Source organism: Theropithecus gelada, chromosome 3 (assembly GCF_003255815.1).
Source record: "Theropithecus gelada isolate Dixy chromosome 3, Tgel_1.0, whole genome shotgun sequence".
Taxonomy (NCBI): Eukaryota; Metazoa; Chordata; class Mammalia; order Primates; family Cercopithecidae; genus Theropithecus; species Theropithecus gelada.
In genome coordinates this window covers 10,052,457-10,071,358 of record NC_037670.1, presented here as the reverse complement: position 1 = coordinate 10,071,358, position 18,902 = coordinate 10,052,457, and the positions used below count along the sequence as shown (strand labels likewise).

General features: G+C 50.7%; 1 protein-coding gene across 1 annotated transcript; it reads left to right on the top strand.

Moving 5' to 3' along the window:
* Positions 1–5,645: 5,645 nt before the first annotated feature.
* CCL24 (C-C motif chemokine ligand 24) lies at positions 5,646–18,603 on the top strand. The gene is made up of 4 exons (XM_025380733.1): positions 5,646–5,673; positions 16,527–16,658; positions 16,878–16,995; positions 18,359–18,603. Exons 2-4 carry the CDS (start codon positions 16,586–16,588, stop codon positions 18,525–18,527), a joined length of 360 nt encoding a protein of 119 aa, XP_025236518.1. The 5' UTR covers positions 5,646–5,673; positions 16,527–16,585; the 3' UTR covers positions 18,528–18,603.
* Positions 18,604–18,902: the final 299 nt, after the last annotated feature.

Below are 18,902 nucleotides of genomic sequence, written 5' to 3'. Positions count from 1 at the left end.
CCCGTCTCGGCCTCCCAAAGTGCTGGGATTATAGGAGTGAGCCACCGTGCCTGGCCTCAATGTTATTCTCTTCTCTCCATGTGTCTTTCTTGTTTTTTTTTTTTTTTTTTTTTTGAGACGGAGTCTCGCGCTGTGTCACCCAGGCTGGAGTGCAGTGGCGCGATCTCGGCTCACTGCAAGCTCCGCCTCCCAGGTTCAGGCCATTCTCCTGCCTCAGCCTCCGAGTAGCTGGGACTACAGGCGCCCGCCACCACGCCCGGCTAGTTTTTTGTATTTTTAGTAGAGACGGGGTTTCACCATGTTAGCCAGGATGGTCTCGATCTCCTGACCTCGTGATCCGCCCGCCTCGGCCTCCCAAAGTGCTGGGATTACAGGCTTGAGCCACCGCGCCCGGCCTTTCATGTGTCTTTCAGGACTTACAGAGCAGGAGTTCCCTAAGACAATGTCCTGGGCCCCACCTGGCGGTATATCATATCATAGCCGGCTCACACCGACCTGGGAGAGTGGATTGTCAGCATCTCTTCCCAACTCCACTTTCAGGGACATCGTTTGGGTAGCTTGAATTCAGCCATGGTGGGAGGGTTTACACCATGGCAATTGGCAAACGCTGCCAATCACACTTGTCCCCACAGAGCCAGTTTGTTAAATATTTGCCAGTGTAACCCTGGCTTCACCTTACCTTGGTCAACCAGACCTGCCCAGGTGTTGGCTAATAATCCTTGGTGTTGGTATCAGCCTCTCCCATGTGGCATTCCTGTGTCCCCCTCCCCACCAGGTCAGCCTGGCCTTGGGGGACTGAGCCAGCCAGAAGGTGGCAATTGAGGTCAGACCAGCATCCCTGAATTGGGAAGGATAAGAGGATATGGATGGATGATGGATAGCTTCTGTGACAGACATCACATGTGTGCGCGCACACACACACACACAAACACCTGGTTTACTTTATGTTTTCATTATTTTTAAAAAATTGAGACAGGGTCTCACTCTATTGCTCAGGCTGGAGCATAGTGGTGCAAACATGGCTCACTGCAGCCTCAATCTCCTGGGCTCAAACAATCTTCCCGCCTCAGCCTCCCAAGTAGCTGGGACCACAGGCACGTGCCACCATGCCCTGCCAATTTTTTTTTCTTGCTCTGTTGCCCAGGCTGGAGTGCAATGGCGAGATCTCGACTCACTGCAACCTCCACCTCCCAGGTTCAAGCGATTCCCCTGCCTCAGCCTCCCAAGAAGCTGGGATTATAGCTGTGTGCCACCATGCCCGGCTAATTTTTTTTCATATTTTTAGTAGAGATGGGGTTTTGCCATGTTGGCCAGGCTGGTCTTGAACTCCTGACCTCAGGTGATCCACCTGCTTCGGCCTCCCAAAGTGCTGGGGTTACAGGCATGAGCCACTGTGCCTGGACCCAGCCAAATTTTTAATTTTTGGTAGAGATGGCATTTCACTATGTTGCCCAGGCTGGTCTCAAACTCCTGAGCTCAAGCGATTTCCCACCTCAGCCTCCCAAAGTGCTGGGATTATAGCTGCGAGCCACCAGAACTGGCCTGGTTTCCTTTAATACTGGTGGGTTTATTTTAATGGGTATAGGGGAAAACACAGCTAATGCACTAAATCTGTGACTTTTTTTTTTTTTTTTTTTTGAGATGACATCTCCCTCTGTTGCCCAGGCTGGAGTGCAATGGCACAGTCTCGGCTCACTGCAACCTCCGCTTCCTTGGTTCAAGCAATTCCCCTGCCTCAGCCCCCAAGTAGCTGGGACTACAGGCACCTACCACCATGCCCGGCTAATTTTTGTATTTTTAGTAGAGAGGGGGGTTCACCATGTTGGCCAGGCTGGTCTGGAACTCCTGACCTCAGGTGATCCACCCATCTTGGCCTCCCAAAGTGCTGGTATTACAGGTGTGAGCCACCACGACTGGCCCTAAATCTGTGATTTTGTGGCTATTTTTGGATGAAACCGTTAAGTGTACAATAGATCGGGTAGCGAGAAGAAATTATTTAAAAAAAAAATGAAGGTTATGAGTGAATGGATGAAGTTTGGCTGTTGGCGATGGAGCACTGGTGAAGAATTTTAGGTGGGGGTGACCAGGCTGGTGTGCGTTTTAGGAGGGGCTTTTGTTTTGCAGCTGTGCACGGAACAGAGTGGAGAGATGTGAGTTGGGAGGCAGCGGAACGGGCCAAAAAGGAACAGGTGGATCTGGGAGGTGTTAAATAGGTAGAATCAACAAAATGAGAGGCCTGACTAGGTGTGTGTGTCGGGGAGGAGGCGGGGGGCGGTGGGAGGGAATTGTGGGGGAAGCGATGGTGCCTTCCCTGGAGAATTTTTTTTTTTTTTTTTGAGACAGAGTCTCGCTTAGTCGCCCAGGCTGGAGTGCAGTGGCGCGATCTCGGCTCACTGCAAGCTCCGCCTCCCGGGTTCACGCCATTCTCCTGCCTCAGCCTCCCGAGTAGCTGGGACTACAGGCGCCCGCCACCTCGCCCGGCTAATTTTTTGCATTTTTAGTAGAGACGGGGTTTTACAGTGTTGGCCAGGATGGTCTCGATCTCCTGACCTCGTGATCCGCCCGCCTCGGCCTCCCAAAGTGCTGGGATTACAGGCGTGAGCCACCGTGCCCGGCCCCCTGGAGAATTTTTAAGGAATGATACCACCAGTTGCATTTGGAGCAGGAATGTGAGATATCACATGTTAGATATTCCTGCCGCTTGTCCCCAGCCGCCCAACCTCACCTCTTCCTTTTTTTATTTTTTGTTTTTATTTTTTGAGACAGAGTCTTGCTCTGTCGCCCAGGCTAGAGTGCAGTGGCACAATCTCGGCTCACTATAACCTCCGGCTCCTGGGTTCAAGCGATTCTCCTGCCTCAGCCTCCCCAGTAGCTGGGATTACAGGTGTATGCCACCACGCCTGGCTAATTTTTGTATTTTTAGTAGAGACAGGGTTTCACCATGTTGGCCAGGATGGTCTCGAACTCCTGACCTCAAGTAATCTGCCCACTTTGGCTTCCCAAAGTGCTGGGATTACAGGTATGAGCCATCATGTCTGGCCTGATCATTGCCTTCCTCTTGTCAGAGCAATTAGACAGGACAAAGAAAGAAAAGGCATCCAAATCAGAAAGGAAGAAGTTAAGGCCGGGCGCGGTGACTCACGCCTGAAATCCCAGTCACCACGCCCGACCCACCTCTTCCTTTTGCCTTCCAGAAACTCAGCCACATCCCACTGTTCACCTGGCTCTCCTGCCCCTGGTCTTCCCTTGGCCTGGAATGCCCTGCTTCCTTTTCCACCTGGGAACTCCCACCTGTCCTGTTCTGAAGCTTCTCAGATTCCCTGTGCAGAGCCCTTTCAACCTGGTAGTTACCTGGCAATAGCAACGAATACCCCTTACTAACTAGTCCTTATCAATATTTACTGTAGGCTGGGAGCTGTGCCTGGACCATGAGGGACAGTCATTCAGTCACTCCTTGTGATACCTAGAGGAGGGACAAGCACTTGTCTCCACTTCCCAATGACAAAGCCAAGGCTGGGGTAGAGCCAGGATCAGAATCCAGGACTAATTGCCTCCCAAATGTATGTTCTCAATGAGTCTGATTCCTAAATCTTATGCTGTATTGTAATTATTATTGTTATTACTCTGAGACAGGGTCTCACTGTCTCCCAGGTTGGAGTGCAGTGGCATGATCATAGCTCACTGCAGCCTCGACTTCTGGGGCTTGAGTGATCCTCCCACCTCAGCCTCCTGAGTAGCTGGGACTACAGATGTGTGCCACTGCACCTAGTTAATTTTTGTTGTTGTTGTTTGAGATGGAGTCTCTATCTTTTTCTCTCTTTTTTTTTTTTTTTTTTTTTTTTTTTGAGACGGAGTCTCGCTCTGTCACCCAGGCTGGGGTGCAGTGGCGTGATCTCAGCTTACTGCAAGCTCCGCCTCCCGGGTTCACGCCATTCTCCTGCCTCAGCATCCCAAGTAGCTGGCACTACAGGCACCTGCCACAACACCCGGCTAATTTTTTGTATTTTTAGTAGACACGGGGTTTCACCGTGTTAGCCAGGATAGTCTCAATCTCCTGACCTCGTGATCCTCCCGCCTTGGCCTCCCAAAGTGCTGGGATTACAGATGTGAACCACTGCCCCCAGCCAAGATGGAGTCTCTTTCTGTCACTCAGGTTGGAGTGCAGTGGTGCAATCCTGGCTCACCGCAACCTCTGCCTCCCGGGTTCAAGCAATTCTCCTGCTTCAGCCTCCTGAGTAGCTGGGATTACAGGTGCCCACCACCATGCCCAGCTAATTTTTATATTTTTAGTAGAGAGGGGATTCACCATGTTGGCCAGGCTGGTCTCAAACTCCGGTTCACACCTGTAATCTCAGCACTTTGGGAGGCCAAGGTGGGAGGATCACTTGGGGTCAGCAGTGCACCTGGCTAATTTTAAATATTTATTTTTTGTAGAGACGGGGTCTTACCATGTTGCTCAGGCTAGCCTTGAATTTCTGGGCTCAAGTAACCCTCCCAAAGTGCTGAGATTACAGGCATCAACCACTATACTCAGGCTCTAATTATTTCCGTGTTGGTTTTTCCAGTGGACTCTGAGCTCTTATAACATGAAGTCTGAAATACATCCTTCACTGGATCCCAGAATGCCTCGGCTGAATAGGGCTCCCTCATCTGAGACTTGAATTTCCTACATGGAGATCTGTCATGGGGTGCTTGCATACCTGCCTTGGTGGGGCTCTTGCTGTCATCCGAGGTGGTCAGATATGTCTCTGGACAGCTTGATCTGCTTCCTTCTCCTTGGGCCTTTAACATCTAAGAGGCAGCCGTGACACTGAGACATACAAAAAGATCCTCTCAGCTGGGCACGGTGGCTCACACCTTTAATCCCAGCACTTTGGGAGGCTGAGGCCTGAGGTGGATCGCCTGAGGTTGGGAGTTTTGAGACCGCTGTGGCCCACACGGTGAAACCCCATCTCTATTAAATATGCAAAAACTTAGCCGGGCATGGTGGTGGGCACCTGTAATCCCAGCTACTCAGGAGGCTGAGGCAGGAGAATCGTGTGAACCTGGGAGGCGGAGGTTGCAGTGAGCTGAGATTGCACCACTGCACTCCAGCCTGGGCAACAGAGCGAGACTCTGTGTCCCTTCCCCCCACTTCACCTCCCCCCAAAAAAGATCCTCTTGACTTCTTTGATCTGCAGCATCCCCGTTTACCATCTGATTAGCAGTGCCCTCGGCTTCAGCTGCTATCTGTGCCTCCTGTTCCCGTCCCTGTTGAGCTGTTGAAAGCCTTCCCATCCGGAGATCAAAGGGCAAGGCACTCCACAGCTGCCACCTGTTTTCCTCCCCAGCCCCATCTGGGACCACACCCTTTCCAGGGCAGAAGTCTGCATGGACAGAAGTCTGTCTGACAATGGGCTCACTGTGCTCTTCTGACGGGGACCGCCACCCACCCTACACCTGGGCCCCCATCAGGGTCTGCCTGTTGCCACAAATCCAACCTCTCGGAAGTCCTTGTGAACCTTGAACTCCTGAATTTCCCAGCCAAGCCAGGTGAGATGCACGGGAGGCACCCTTCCCTCCCCAGACACCCCTCCTCTCGTCCCGTTCTTCCTGCCACCCCAGATCGAGTGAGTCAGAGGAAATGATTTCTGCTCTGCACTTGGCACCAAGTTGTCACCCTGTCACCTCTGGGTAAGTGGCTCCCCTGTGTCCAGTATTCTGGGACTGTGTGTGTGTGTTTGGTAATGAGGAAGCAGGATACCCCAGGGAGCAGTGACACCCCCAGTCTGCACACCTGAATCCAGCCCCCTGCACTTCCCACCCCAGTGCCCATTCGTCCTGGCACCCCACTGCCCTCTCCCCCCTGCATGACACCCCAGATATCCACCTGCTTCCTTTAGGAGGCTGGGACAAGAATGCAAGAAGGAAGTGAAGGAGGCTGGGCAAAGATGGTGGCCGTGAGAGTCTAAAGGAAGGGGTGGATTGGAGAGCGGCTCAGAAAGTGAACTCGGCGTGGTGGCATTGGTGCCACTCAGCAGAGCATGCTGCCTGGCACCATGACAAGGGCATAGGTTTCTTCCCAGGAAGATGTAGGGCCAGTTCTGCTCCATCGTGGCTTAGGAGTCTTGAGCAAGTCATTTAACTCTCTAAACCTCAGTTTTCTTTTTTTTTTCTTTTTGGAGATTGAGTCTTGCTCTGTTGCCCAGGCTGGGGTGCAGTGGCACAATCTCGGCTCACTGCAACCTCTGCCTATGGGTTCAGGCAATTCTCATGCCTCAGCCTCCAGAGTAGCTGGGATTACAGGCACCCGCCACCATGCCTGGCTAAGTTTTGTATTTTTAGTAGAGATGGGATTCACCATGTTGGCCAGGCTGGTCTCGAACTCCTGACCTCTGGTGATCTACTGCCTCAGCTGCCCAAAGTGCTAGGATCACAGGCATAAGTCACCATGCCCAGCCTGAACCTCAGTTTCCTTACTGGTGACATGGGGACAATAAGAGGATAAGATGAGTTCAGAGGAGCCATGTGGGGCTTTAGGGGAACAGCTGAAGGGATACTGGTCTAGTGGCATTTGATGGAGTCCCTCACTGAGGCTTGAGGCCTATTCCCTCCACCATTCTGGGAGGTGCACCGTCACACCCATCTTTCAGTAAATGAATTAAGCTTCACAGAGGCTAAACACCTTGCCTGGGGCCACCAAGTGAGCATATGGTTGGGACAAGGCTGAAACCCAGGAGTGTCTACCTCTAGGGTCATGCCATCCCCACGGTACTACACTGGGTCTTGAGCTGGGTGGGGCAGTTGAGGCTGTCTAATCTCCCTGGGCTTCCAGTTCCCAGCCACAAAGTGTGGGGACAGGTGAGACTCTAAAGGGTCTTCTTGTTCTGATTTTTTTTTTTTTTGAGATGGAGTCTCGCTCTGTTGCCCAGGCTGGAGTGCAATGGTGCAATCTTGTCTCACCGCAACCGCTGCCTCCTGGTTTTAAGCAATTCTCCTGCCTCAGCCTCCGGAGTAGCTGGAATTACAGGCATGCACCACCATACCTGGCTAATTTTGTATTTTTAGTAGAAACGGGGTTTCTCCATGTTGATTAGGCTAGTCTCGAACTCCTGACCTCAGGTGATCTGCCCGCCTCAGCCTCCCAAAGTGCTGGGATTACAGGCTTGAGCCCCTCCCTTGTTCTGATAATTTATTGGACATCAAGACCTCTCCCTACCTGCCCTGCCTGCCTCGATTATCTACTAGAACCCCTGGTACTCCAAGCCCCACAGCCCCTGTGGACTGTTTTTATCCATGAATGGTCCCCCTAACACATGCACTCAAGTTTGAAACCTAAGTGTTATCCTGGACAGTCCTTCCTTTTCCTCAACCAGTATGGCATCAGAGCTCAGCAAATGCAATCCTGAGTGATCCTCAAATCCATCCCCTTCTTTCCATCCTAACTGCCTCCACCTCTCCATCCTAGATTTCCTACCACAGCCTTCCCAACAGTTCTGTCACATGACTTACTGCAGCCAGAGTGATTTCTTTAAGGCTCCAACCTGACCAACTCACCCCTCTGCCTTGACTTCATCTGTGTGGCCTCCAGGGCTTGAAATACCCTTCTGTGCCCAGTTTCCTCCCTGCCAAGCCCCACTCCCCTTGGTCAGCCTAACTCAGCACAAGGGGCATCTCCTCCACGAGGTTTTCTCTGACTTCTGCTCTCCATTGTGGCCTCGGTAGACTTCCATCTGGACACTTATCACCTGTGTCATAAGTGCCTCTGTCTCTCAGGGCTAGTATGAGAGTTCTCCAAGGCAACACCTGTATATAGTTTTTCTTGGTATGCGTGGGATGGGGCATGTGGTATATAGCAGGGTTCGATGAGGTATGTATGTATGTATGTATGTATGGATGGATGGATGGATGGATGGATGAGTGGATGGATAGATGGGTGGGTGGGTGGGTGGGTGGATGGATGGATGGATGGATGGATGGATGGATGGAAGGGTGAATGGATGGATGGATAGGTGAATGGATGGATGGATGGGTGGGTGGATGGATGGATGGATTAATGAATGGATGGATGGATAGATGAGTGGATGGATGGGTGGATGGATGGGTGGATGGATGGATGGGTGGAGATGTGGATGCATGGGTGGGTAGGTGGATGGGTGGATAGGTAGATGGATGATGGCAGGATGAATGGGCGGATGGATAATAAGTGGTTGGATAAATGGATGGATGGATGATGGATAGATGGGTGAATGCATGGGTGGATGAGTGGGTGGATGGGCGGGTGGGTGGGTGGATGGATGGATGGATGGATGGATGAGTGAGCAGATGAATTAATGGGTAGGTGGATGGATGGATACCTGAAAAGCCTCCCTTGGGGCTGAATTCCTGTAGCTTAAGGGTCTGGTTCCTGCTAGATGGTGAAGACCTGCATGTGCACTGCCGGGCACAGTAGCTCACGCCTGTAATCCCAGCATTTGGGAGGCCAAGGCAGGCAGATCACCCGAGGTCAGAAGTTCGAGACCAGTCTGGCCAACATAGTGAAACCCCGTCTCCACTAAAAGCACAAAAAAATTAGCTGGCGTGGTGGCATGCACCTGTAATCCCAGCTACTTGGGAGGCAGAGGCAGAGGAATTGCCTGAACCAGGGAGGTGGAGGTTGCAGTGAGCCGAGATTGTGCCATTGCACTACTGCCTGGATGACAGAGCAAGATTCCGTCTGAAAAAAAAAGAAGAAGGAAGAAGAAGGAAGAAGGAAGAAGGAAGAAGAAGGAGAAGGAGAAGGAGAAGGAGAAGGAGAAGGAGAAGGAGAAGAAGAAGAAGAAGAAGAAGAAGAAGAAGAAGAAGAAGAAGAAGAAGAAGAAGAAGAAGAAGAAGAAGAAAGAAGAAGAAGAAGAAGAAGAAGAAGAAGAAGAAGAAGAAGAAGAAGAAGAAGAAGAAGAAGAAGAAGAAGAAGAAGAAGAAAGAAGTTGTTGTTTACTAAAAGCCCTTACATCCGTAACTTTCTAGGATTCTAGAATCACATGAGACCATGGGTAAAAGGTGGCCTCATCCTCTCCACCCCCAACATTTCATAGATGAGGAAATCAAAGCTTGGGAGGAGTGAACAAGTTGCCCAAGCTCATACAGCCAATGTTTAGCAGATCGGGGACTAAAATATGTCACTACACCATAGCCTATGGTGTGACCTAAAATTCAGTTTCAGACCTTAATAAGAAGACACAGGATTTTTTTTTCTTTCTGTCTTTCTCTCTCTGTGTATGTGTGTGTGTGGTCTACTTTTACCCTAATTAGGGCCATCAGATCCAGTGCCCCCCCGCCCCCATTCTCAGGTATTTACAGTTATTTATTGTCAGAGATGACAGACCCCTTCTTTTATTTATTTATTGAGAGATGGGGTCATGTTATGTTACCCAGGCTAGTCTTGAACTCCTGGGTTCAAACGATCCTCTTGCTTCAGTCTCCCAAATAGCTGGGACTACAGGCATGCACCACAGTACCTGGCTAATTTTTTGTTTATTTTTTGTAGAGTCGAGGTTTCACTATGTTGCCCAGGCTGGTCTTGAACACCTGAGCTCAAGCAATCCACCTGCCTCAGCCTCCCAAAGTGCTGGGATTACAGATGTGAGCCGCATCGCCCAGCCTACTAATATATATATATATATATATATCTCTTATATATTTATTTTATATATGTATAATATGTATTATATATTATATATAATTCTGTATTCTATATTTATATAGAATATTATATAGTATATATTTATATATAATATTATATATAATATATATTTTATATATAATTATATATATATTTTATATATATATATATATATTTTTTTTGGAGACGGAATTTCGCTCTTGTTGCCCAGTCTGGAGTGCAATGGCGCGATCTCCACTTACCACAACCTCCGCCTCCCGGGTTCAAGCAATTCTTGTGCCTCAGCCTCCCGACTAGCTGGGATTGTAGGCATGCGCCACCATGCCCGGCTAGTTTTGTATTAGTAGAGATGGGGTTTCTCCATGTTGGTCTGGCTGATCCCGAACTCCTGACCTCAGGTGATCCACCCGCCTTGGCCTCCCAAAGTGCTGGGTTTACAGGCATGAGCCACCATGCCCAGCCCTCATATTTTTTACCTTAGGGAAATCTTGTATTACTATAATATATATAACTTTATATATACATATAAAGTTCCTTAAAGTCCCTTATTAAAGGGGGTGACCATAACAAAACATTTCAATAAAATGAGAAATGTTCCTTCTTGCATCACCGCTGGTGGTCCTACACTTGGGGAGAGGCCACTGTAGCCAACACCCTACTTCTCAGATGGAGAAACTGAGGCCAAGAGAGGGACAGGGTCTGCGCTGGAGCCATCAGGGGTTCTAAGAGCCTCACACTGCTGTGGGTCACTTCCCACCCACCCTCCACGCTCCTCCACACATGCTCTTTCTGCCCCTGCCAGGTTCCCACTTCTACTGTTTCCATCTTCCTCTTTCTAATTTTTTTTTTTTTTTTTTTGAGGCGGAGTCTTCACTCTGTCGCCCAGGCTGGAGTGCAGTGGCACCATCTCGGCTCACTGCAAGCTCCGCCTCCCGGGTTCGCGCCATTCTCCTGCCTCAGCCTCCCGAGTAGCTGGGACTACAGGCGCCCGCCACCACGCCCGGCTAATTTTTTGTATTTTAGTAGAGACGAGGTTTCACCGTGTTAGCCAGGATGGTCTCGATCTCCTGACCTCGTGATCCGCCCGCCTCAGCCTCCCAAAGTGCAGGGATTACAGGCTTGAGCCACCGAGCCCGGCCCTAATTTTTTTTTTTTAAGAGTCTGGGTCTTACCATGTTGCCCAGGCTGGACTTGAACTCCTGAGCTCAAGCAATCTTCCCACCTCGGCCTCCCAAAGTGCTGGGATTACAGGTGTGAGCCATTGCACCTGGCTTTCTCTTTCTCTTTTTACCTATCCTCTTCCTTTCCTTTCCTTTTTTTTTTTTTTTTTTTTTTTTGAGATAGAGTCTGGCTCTGTCACCCAGGCTAGAGTGCAGTGGCGCGATCTTGGCTCACTGCAACCTCTGCCTCCCGGGTTCAAGCGATTTTCCTGCTTCAGCCTCCCAAGTAGCCAGGACTACAGGTGCGTGCCACCATGCCCAGCTAATTTTTGTATTTTTAGTAGAGATGGGGTTTCACCATGTTGTCCAGGCTGGTCTCGAACTCCTGGCCTCAGGTGATCCTCCTGCCTTGGTCTCCCAAAGTGCTGGGATCACAGACCTGAGCCACTGCACTTGGCTTTCTAGTTCTCTTTTTACCTATCCACTCCCTTTCTAGTCGGCTTTCCTAAGACCTCCTCCTCCCTCTCTTTATGTCTCTGGCTGCTGGATTCCACCACCTCAAGTGGGAAGGATGCAGTTTCCCGTTTCGGGAGCTAATTGGTCCTGTGATGGTGTCTGCTCACGTATCCTTGTAAGGTATCAGCTCTTCCCTCGTAAAACAGGGTTGGTAATCCCTGCCTTAACAATTTCCCTGTATAGAGTATAAAGATTGGGTGTTTCGGTTGGGCGAGGTGGCTCATGCCGGTCATCCCAGCACTTTGGGAGGCTGAGGCGGGTGGATCACTTGAGGTTAGGAGTTTGAGACTAGTTCAGCCAACATGATGAAACCCCGCCTCCACTAAAAACATAAAAATTAGCCAGGTGTGGTGGTGGGCACCTGTAATCCCAGCTACTCGGGAGGCTGATGCAGGAGAATCGCTTGAACCTGGGGGGAGGAGGTTGTAGTGAGCCAAGATCGTGCCACTGCACTGCAGCCTGGATGACAAAGAGAGACTGTGTCTCAAAACAAAAGCAACAACAACAACAACAACAAAATACTGGGTGTTTTGTCCCGGTGTGGTGGCTCATGCCTATAATCCCAGTGCTTTGGGAGGCCGAGGCGGATGAAACACTTGAGGTCCGGAGTTTGAGATCAGCCTGGCCAACATGGTGAAATTCCATCTCTACTAAAAATACAAAAATTAGCCGGGCATGGTGGCAGGTGCCTATAATCCCAGCTACTCAGAAGACTGAGGCACGAGAATTGCTTGAACCCAGGAGGCCGAGGCTGCAGTGAGCCGAGATCAGGCCATTCCACTGCAGCCTGGGTGACAAAGCGGAAAAAAAAAAAAAAAAAGATTGGGTATTTTGTGTTTTTTAAGGCCTTGGAAAAGCCCTTAAAGGGTATTACTAATCTGGACTCAAGCACCCCACCCCACACAGTCCCACCCAATGACCTTCTGCTCACCCACTCTTGTTGCAACATGGGGATAGTGGGCATCCCCGCCCTGTTTACCCCATACTCACTCTTCTCCTGAGTGCTGCCTCTGCCTGGCCATCCTTTCTCCCTCACTTCCTCCCCTCCACACACCACACTCCCAGCACCCACTGAAAGAAAATTCAGGCAGTCACCTGGCATCCCCTCTGAATCACTGGGGAGCAAAAATTAGAAGAGCTGTCATAAGACGTCATGATGAGCTGGGCACAATGGCTCATGCCTGTAATTCCAGCGCTTTGGGAGGTCAAGGTGGGAGGATTGCTTGAATCCAGGAGTTGGAGACCAGCCTGGGCAACATAGGGGTACCCCATCTCTACCAAAAATTTAAAAACGTAGCTGGGTGTGGTGGCCTGCATCTGTAGTCCCAGCTACTCAGGAGGCTGAGGCAGGAGGATTGCTTGAGCCCAGGAGTTGGAAGCTGCAATGAGCTATGATCATGCCACTGCACTCCAGCCTGGGCAACAGAGTGTGACCTTGTCTCAAAAGAATTTTTTTTTTTTTTGCCAGGCACAGTGGCTCACGCCTGTAATCCCAGAACTTTGGGAGGCTGAGGTGGGTGGATTACCTGAGGTCAGGAGTTCGAGACCAGCCTGACCAACATGGTGAAACCCCGTCTCTACTAAAAATACAACAATTCGCAAGACATGATGGCGGGTGCCTGTAATCTCAGCTACTGGGGTGGCTGAGGCGGGAGAATCACTTGAACCTCGGAGGTGGAGGTTGCAGTGAGCCAAGATCGCGCCACTGCACTCCAGCCTGGGCGACAGAGATAGACTTCGTATAAAAAAAAATAATAAAAATAAATAAATACATAAATAAATACATTTTTAAAGACAAAAGCCTCTGCATGTATAAAGGGCCTTCCCACGACTTTTCTCACTTAATCCTCTCTAATTGCTCTGCCAGCAGAGGATAATTATTGTCAGCTGATGGGAAGGTAAAGGCAGATAGGGACAGGTGCCAGGCTAATGAAGCCCTGAGTTGGGCTCTCGGCACTTTTCACTCTGTAAGCACAGGCAGTGAGATCGGGTGCTTCAGTCTTGCCTCCATCAGGGGACCCGCCTGCTGACTTTCCCTGTGTATACACTGACCCCAGTTGTGCTCTGTGAGCAAAACCCACAGAGGAGTCTCTGGTCCAGAGGAAACTGTCTCAGAGTTGATCCATCATCTATCCATTCTGCAAACGCTGGCCATGGCACAGGTGATTTGCTTGGCACTTGGTGGGTATAGAAATTGATCTCAAGGTGTTCAGGTCAAGCATGAGACTGAGACACAGACACCCAGCTGGCCACCAAGTGATGAGTACCACTGTGCTCCCACTATGCCACTGTGTGGGTCCTGCATTGGTGTGTGCCCTGGAATCCCAGAGCGGGAAGTTGGAGAAGGGGAATGGAGAGAACCGTAGGGAGGGTTTGGGTATAGGAGTGTGGGAGACCGCATAAATGTTTCTTACGATTAGGAATAATTGAATCCTGTCAGTAACAAGATGAACCTCTGATCAATTAAGCAGCTGACCAGTCGTTACCTCCTCCTCCTTGCTCTTGTTACCCAATAAATATAAAGGGCTGTAGAGGCTCAGGGGCTGCTTTTGCTCAGTAGCATCAGGGAGCTCTCTTCTCCCCTTGCTGCCTTTCCTTAAAACAGTTTCTTTTGTTTTTTTGTTATCATTTCTACATGGGTCCCTTTGTTCAGTCTTGTAATGACGGTTTCAAGCAGTAACAGTAGTAACTGCTGGAGAAAGGGTCTCAAGTAGTAACCGTGGCAGTCAGCCACATGGGAGTAGTGGGTGAAGGGAGTCTCTGAGCATGAGGTCCTGACCTGGGATCCTGGAATGCGGGGGTGGAGTGAGGTGGGAGCCATGTCCCACTCTGTCTCACAAAGTTGCCTCAGTCCCTTACAACTGAACTGGACGTTATGACTTACAGGCTTCCGCATAGTTGCCGGTGCCGTCCGTCCTCCAACCTCAGTGCAGCTGTCAGCTATGAGTCCCTCCTGGACTTTCCTCCTGGCACAATTGGCCAGTTTTCCTGTGGTTTTGTTTGTTTTCTTTTTCTTTTTTTTTTTTTTTTTTGTAAAGATGGGGTTTTGCTATGTTGAGCAGGCTGGTCTTGAACTCCTGGGCTCAAATAATCCTCCCACCTTAGCCTCCCAAAGTGCTGGAATGACAGACGTGAGCCACCTCCTCACCCAGCCTTGTTCTTTTTTAAGAGACAGGGTTATGCTCTGTCACCCAGGCTGGAGTTCAGTGGTGCTCTCCCAGCTCGCTGTAGCCTCAAACTCCTAGGCTCAAGCGATCCTCCTGCCTCAGCCTCCCCAGTAGCTAGGACTACAGGCACATACCACCATGCCTGGCTAATTTTTCTATTTCTTTTGGAGACAGGGTCTTGCTATGTTGCCCCGGCTGGTCCCAAACTCCTGGCCTCAATCAATCCTCCTGCCTCAGCCTCCTAAAGTGCTGGGATTACAGGCATGAGCCACGGCTCCTGGCCCCTTGTTTCTCCTGTGTTTCCCTTCCTCCCACCTACCCCCACACACCTTGTTCTGGGTCCAGGTCCCCAAAGCAGACCCTGAGACGGGGATTCATGGGCTTGTGGTTTATTAAGAGATACTTCCACGAGAGACCATCAGGGGACTGGGAATCTGGTCAGGGGGAAGGGGCCAAGCAAAGTCCTGCTGCACAGAGGGTTACAGATTTGACCCAGCTGGAAACTCAGGAAACAGGGTTGGTCATGCTGGACCTGGAGTCAGCATCCCTCTGGCAGGCACTGGCCACCCCAGAGGATGTGCTTTTCCAGGCACTTCCTACTTCCCTAGAGCCTTGGTGACTAAGTGGCTCCGGCAACTTGAAGGTGCAGGTGATGGCTGTTGGGACTTCAAGGCCACCAAGAGCTGATGGAAAGCGGCCCTGAGAGCATCTGCTTTGCTCTGTCAGGACCTGTCATGGATGGATGGATGGATTGATTGATTGATTGATTGATTGATTGATTGTAAGACAGGGTGTTGCTCTGTTGCCCAGCCTGGAGAGGCCGTGGTGTGATCACAGCTCACTGCAGCCTTGAACTCCTGGGTTCAATTCATCCTTCTAAGGGAGGAGACCACCCCTCATATCGTCTTATGCCCAATTTCTGCCTCCAATGAAAGAAGAAGTAAAAACTAAAAGGGAGAAATGAAATCCACAGGCAGCCAGCCTGGCGCGGCACCCTGGGCTGGTAGTTAAAGATAGACCCCTGACCTCATCGGTTGTGTTATCTATAGATTACAGACATTGTATAGAAATGCACTGTGAAAATCTCTATCTTGTTTTGTTCCGATCTAATTACCGGCGCATGCAGCCCCCAGTCACGTACCCCCTGCTTGCTCAATCAATCACGACCCTCTCACGTGCACCCCCTTAGAGTTGTGAGCCCTTAAAAGGGACAGGAATTGCTCACTCAGGGGGCTCAGCACTTGAGACAGGAGTCTTGCCAATGCCCCTGGCCGAATAAACCCCTTCCTTCTTTAACTCGGTGTCAGAAGTTTTGTCTGCAGCTCGTCCTGCTACACACTTCCACCTCAGCCTCCCCAAGAGTGAGACTACAAGCCTGCACCACCACGCCTGGCTAATTTTTTTATTTTTTGTAGAGACAGGGTCTTGCTATGTTGCCCAGGCTGGTCTCAAACTCCTGGCCTCAAATGATGCTCCCACTTGAACCTTCCAAAGTGCAGGGATTATAAGCATGAGACACCGAGCCCAGCTGACCTCTCATTGACTGTTACACACCCTTGATCACAAATCTGTCTCCCCATTAGAATCCTCCCAGTGCCTGGCACAGAGCACATGCCTAACAAAGAATCGGGTGAATGAATGAAAGCATGAATGAATGGAAGGGAGAAGATAGGGATGACTCTGCCCATTTTCAGCTGAACTAACTGAGGCTCAGGGAGGTGAGTGATTTATCCAGGATCCCACAGGGTGTAGCCAACACAGGTAGGGTCCCATGGGCCTTCTGACAATGCATCCAACACCTTTGAACTTGGCCGAGGTGGAGTGATGCCCCCTCCCCCAGCTCTTTTGTTCGGAGCCCAAAATAACCCTTGACTCAGCTGGGCAACAACGGGACAACAACTTCCTCTTTCCAGACCACAGGCCTCAGGATTTTCAAGGAAGCGTGGAGGAGGCTTGGGGGCGTGTTTCCTTCTAGTTGCCCCATAAAAGGCAGAGGGAGGGAGTTTGGGGTGCTCTGCAAGGACCCAAGCTTTTTATCCCCAGGTCCTTTCCTCCCGCACGTTGGCTTTGAGCCCCGAGCTGGTGCTTCTGCTCTCTGGGACATGGCAGGCCCAATGACCATCATAACCAGCCTTCTGTTCCTTGGTGTCTGTGCCCACCACATCATCCCTACGGGTAAGACCTCGGGCAGGATGCAGTTCCAAGGGCATGGCTGGGATGGCACAGTGGAGGGTGCAGGACTGACCAGCCTGGGGCTGGAGGAAAGCGCTGGGGAAAGGGCAGCCCAGTGAATGGACTGGTGGTGTTTGGTGCAGGGTTCAAGCTCCAGCTCTGAGGCCCAGAGCCGAGGGGAGGCTGGGAAAAGACGTGGCTTCTCTCTCTCTCCTCGTCTAGGCTCTGTGGTCATCCCCTCTTCCTGCTGCATGGCATTTCTTTCCAAGAGAATTCCTGAGAACCGAGTGGTCAGCTACCAGTTGTCCAACAGGAGCACGTGCCTCAATGTGGGAGTGATGTGGGTATCCTTCATGGGCATGTGGCAGGAGAGGGGCTGGGGCAGGTACAACTCCAGTGTCCCTGAGAAGCAAGGTCAGCCGGCCCTGGCTCTGTGCATCCCTGGGGAAGTCACCTCCCCTCTCTGGTCCTCAACTTCCTTGCCCATAAAACTAGAAGGAGGATATCTTTATTTTTTTATTTCTTTTATTTCTTTTTTTTTTGGCGGGGGGAGATAGGGTCTTGCTCTGTCACCCAAGCTGAAGTGCAGTGGCATGATCATAGCTCATTGCATTGCAGCCTCAACCTCCTGGGCTCAAGTGATCCTCCCATCTCAGCCTCCCAAAGTGCTAGGATTACAGCCATGAACCACCACACCCAGCCAGAAGGATTTTTTTTTTTTTTTTTTTTTTTTTTTTTTTGAGACGGAGTCTCACTCACACCCAGGCTGGAATGCAGTGGTGCGATCTTGGCTCACTGCAACCTCCACCTCCCGGGTTCAAGCAATTCTCATGCCTCAGCCTCCCGAGTAGCTGGGATTACAGGTGCGCACCGCCACGCCTGGCTAAGTTTTGTATTTTTAGTAGAGACAGGGTTTCACCATGTTGACCAGGCTGGTCTCAAACTTCTGACCTCAAGTGCTCTGCCCATCTCGACCTTCCAAAGTGTTGGGATTACAGGCGTGAGCCACCAGGAGAAGGATTTAGATTCAGTATCTACTGAGCACCAAATATACAATGAGGCACCATTCGGGGGCACAGGACAATGTCTTATCTAATTCTCTCAACAATTCTATGGGGTAGGGATGGTTGTTCCCATTTACAGAGGACAACTGAGGCTCAGGAAGGTGACTTGCTCAAGGTCACATGGGTCGACATGTGTCTGTCCTCCAAATAGCTTCATAGGTAGTAACTGTGAACTCATTTTGTAAACAGAGGCATGAAGTAGAAATACAATGATAAGGCCAGGTGCAGTGGCTCACATCTGTAATCTCAGTGCTTTGGAAGGCTGACCTAGGAGGGTTGCTTAAGGCCAGGAGTTTAAGACCAGCCTAGGCAATATAATGAGACTCCGTTTCTGCAAAAAAAAAAAAAAAAAAAAAAGCTGGGCATGGTGGCATGTTCCTGTAGTCCCAGCTACTCAGGAGACTAAGGTGGGAGGACCGCTTGAGCCTGGGAAGTTGAGGCTGCAGTGAGCTGTGATCGCCACTGCATTGCAGCCTGGACGACAGAGTGAGACCGTGTCAAAAAATGAAGATGGCATCATCTCAGCAACTTGCGAGGAGGCCTTACTGTCTCTGGGCGTCCACATCCTCCCCACCATGAAGTTGAGTGGCCCAAGGTCCCTGTCGACCTCAGCTAATCCCCTGTCCCTTTCTTCCACAGCTTCACCACCAAGAAGGGCCAGCAGTTCTGTGGCGACCCCAAGCAGGCGTGGGTCCAGAGGTACATGAAGAACCTGGATGCCAAGCAGAAGAAGGCTTCCCCTAGGGCCAGGGCAGTGGGTGTCAAGGGCCCCGTCCAGAGATATCCTGGCAACCAAACCACCCACTAATCACCGCCCAGCCCTCCAGCCCTGAGTCTGGGCCTGGGCTGCTTGGCGGGCTGCTCGGGGTCTGGGGAAGCCATAGTGAAGGGGGGAAGAGCTAATTTTCCTGTTTCTTAGCAACACTCTCCAGGGATGTGTCTCTTCTATGAAAAACTCGAGGGAGCAGGTGATGTGGTCCCCGGGAGCTGAGCAATGGCTCCAAGCCTCCAAAGCTCCTTGCCTTTCTGGAGCTGGGTGAGAAGATCCCAGAAGGAGAGCAGTGGCAACTCTTTGCCCTTCTCCTCCTGACCGGGTTCTGATGCTTTTTTTTTTTTTTCTTCCCGAGACAGAGTCTCGCTCTGTCACCCAGGCTGGAGTGCAGTGGCACAATCTCGGCTCACT